Raw genomic sequence first — 3,169 nt, 5'->3', positions numbered from 1 at the left:
AAGCCAGGATATCACTTTCAGTAGATGAATACCAAGTGGCTTAATATTACCAAAGCATTATCCAATAACAGAGGCCACCTTCCAAAGGCCAGTTTTAATATATAAATGATAGTGTTCGTCAAGGTTTACACATCAGTTTGAACTGAAAGTCAAGAGCAAATTATCTTTTACTAGTGCATGTCCTTGAAAACTTTTTTACCCTGATTCAAAGACAAAGGGACTTGTTCCAAAGTTTTTGGATTTGCTATGGCTCATAATGCCTGCATATTTTCAAATGCTATCATCAATAAAGGAGCTAGAAAATACCACATATTGGTATATCCTTGCTGATGCAGTTTGATGGGTACACAATGTACCAGGCACTGGCTGGACACATTATTCCTAGAGAAATCCTGTAAATCTTCATGACCCACATTCCAAATCATGTCTTTTAACATAACTATGTTCGCTAAATGTACTAGTTATCATTTGTTAAGACTCTTTTACTTTTTATAAGAGGCTGCAGAAGTCAGCAAGATACAGCACCAATGTTCATAATGCATTTCTATTTAGAAATCATTTTTACAGAAACCAAGAGTGATTTTTTTTATTAGGACAAAAAATGCTCTATTTTAATACAAGATCACTATTGATGAGAACGTATACTAAAGAAGTGCAACAAATTGGTCTGAAAAAGAAACAGTACAATGACAGAAAACTTTGACATACCGCATCTCGGAGCCTGCGACCAGGCCAACTGGAAATGAACACACAACCCCCGTCACCCCCACACACAAGTATGTACAGGTTATATTGGCAAACATTTAGAAAACACACTGGAAGCTAAGCATGAACACACCCACCTTATGTACATCCACATATGTATATGTGTGTGTGATTTTCCTTCATTTCACTTGGCTAAAAGAAATTCTTGATCTAAAATTATTTCCTGCCTAACTCTATACATAGGAAATATCACAAAGCAAAAGTTTACATTTCCCTGGGAGCTGTTCTTTGGAAGTATAAGCTGTCTTTTGAATTCCCTTAGGGTAAAATCCACATGCAAACAAAAGTTGTTACAAAGTGCTTGCCGTCTAAGCGTAACAGCACCAAAGAGCTTTATCCAGCACCCTTTACACTACTGAAGAAGAGTATCAATGATGAATTGGTGATCAGTGCTTCCAAACATTTCCAATACTTCTACACGGGAGAGCTAAAGAGTACAATATATTTCGATTCATAAGGAAATGTTTTCTTCCCACAGATAACGTGCTCCCTAACTAAAGAAAAGCCCCTGCAGGGTCACTGCCTTCTACTCAAATACTGCCACCATCCAAGGTCCTGACACACAAGGTCGCTTCTACTGGACCCTGCAGTTCTCGCTGCTCTTGGACTCGGGGATAGCTTCCGGGCTGGGGGCAAGCCGGCCTCGCTTGGCCCTCAGGCCCTCCCTGGGGCTGTCAGCTGAACTCCTCTCAGGGAGGTTACTGACCGAGAGAGATCTCGTGGTGGGTTCTCGGAAGGTGGAGCCTGAATCCACTGGGCTTTGCTGAGCAACCTTGACCTATAACAAACAAAGCATCTTTGTAAGAGATTTAAATCATATTCACAATCCTACAACATGAAAATTAAAGTGCTTATGTCACCAAATTTTAAATTCAATCCTTCTTCTGTAGGTGTTATACACGGCTTTAGTATTTCTTCTTCACTGGGAAGAAACAAGGAGGATATCGGACATGAACTTGGTTAAGTCACCTTGCAAGCTTTCCTGGACACCTCTGATGGCCAAAGGTTCACTCCCAAAGCTAGCATGACCTTCTCAGATCAGAAGGCAAGCTTTTTGAAGGCCAAAGCTTGTCCTCCTTGCCACTGTAACCCTAGTGCCCAGAATATGCTTGACTACCTGTCAAACATTTATATATGCCTGAGTAATAACACAAATCAGCTTTCATTTACCCTGAGCCCCTGCTATCATTCAAGTGACTGTGATTCCAATGAGTAAGACTACCTTCATAGGGAGTAAGCTTTATTTACAACGTGTGTGTGTGTGTGTGTGTGTGTGTGTGTGTGTGTGTGTTTCTGAGAGAGAGAGAGAGAGAGTGTGTGTGCACGCACACACACGCGCATGCACACGAACCGGGAAGGGGCAGAAGGAGAGAGAATCTTAAGCAGGCTCCACACTCAGCACCCGGTGCAGGGCTTGATCCCACAACTGTGAGATCATGACCTGAGCCGAAATCAAGACTCAGAAACTCAACCGATTGAGCCACCCAGGTACCTCTATTTACAACATTTAAAGGACCTAAAACATGTTTCTCCTATACCATCATTTTAACATTCTCCTTACGTTTTTGTTTTGTGTCCATATTGAATTTGGATTATAGTAGAATAAATAATAAAGTTCAGAAAGAGTAACTCCCCTTTCTGATGTCCTGCCTTTTAAGAGAAAGAGCGATCTCAGGAAATGTGAGACTTTTAAGAAACAGACAAGTGGGCAGGGTAGCTGATAGAGTTCAGATTTTTTGAGGTTTATGCAGTTGTGACTAAAGATATGGGGTCAGAAAAGAGAAAGGGGAGCAGGACGGATAGAGCATAGAAAAGCTTCATTTAACCAAAGTTAAAGGCAGGAGTGGAGGACCCAAGTGGAAAGATCTTCACAAGGAAAAGAGGAAGGGCGCTCTTGACAAGGGCGACTCATGTTTGCTCTCCACAGGGAGAAGCTATTGATAGACGGCAATGGACTCCAGTGAGCTCCTTCTGAAGCAGAAAGAAAGAAGAGTGGAAATTATTTCCCCATTTATATTCTTTCCATAGGAAGTATGTGGTTTTAAAGGGCAGCTAAATACTTTTCATTACAGAAAACATAGTAAATCTGGCCAACAGATCAAATCCCTGGAAAGCTTGCCTCTCAGATTAAATGCAGGACACTTAAAAAAGAGCAGCCTCTAAGGAGCAGGACTTAGTGGAAAATTACCATCCATGGAAAGTTGAAGGAAAAAAACAGAGTTTTACTGGTACTTTTTTTTTTAATAGAAAGTGATACAAAAGACAGGCATTTCCCTTGAACCCATCTGACGCAGGAAAGTCAGCTCTTCAGATTCACTGTTTAAAACAAAAAGAGACAGAGAGGGATCACTCACATTGGGAAAAGAATATTTGAGTTAGTAAAACTTTTTTTAAATATTTATTT

The 3,169-nt window shown here is 40.6% G+C and overlaps 1 protein-coding gene across 3 annotated transcripts in view; it reads right to left on the bottom strand.

Moving 5' to 3' along the window:
- Nucleotides 1-558: 558 nt before the first annotated feature.
- CENPF (centromere protein F) overlaps nt 559-3,169 on the bottom strand; it is a 63,297-nt gene continuing 60,686 nt past the window's right edge. For all 3 annotated transcript variants that reach the window (XM_040446461.1, XM_040446463.1, XM_040446462.1), the window contains exon 20: nt 559-1,543. In XM_040446461.1, the coding sequence (XP_040302395.1) occupies nt 1,340-1,543 (204 nt within the window). In that variant the 3' untranslated portion in view covers nt 559-1,339. The remainder of the gene's footprint in view (nt 1,544-3,169) is intronic.

This window comes from Herpailurus yagouaroundi, unplaced genomic scaffold (assembly GCF_014898765.1).
Source record: "Herpailurus yagouaroundi ecotype Mexico unplaced genomic scaffold, PumYag 195, whole genome shotgun sequence".
NCBI lineage: Eukaryota > Metazoa > Chordata > Mammalia > Carnivora > Felidae > Herpailurus > Herpailurus yagouaroundi.
This window is presented reverse-complemented; position numbering and strand designations above follow the sequence as displayed.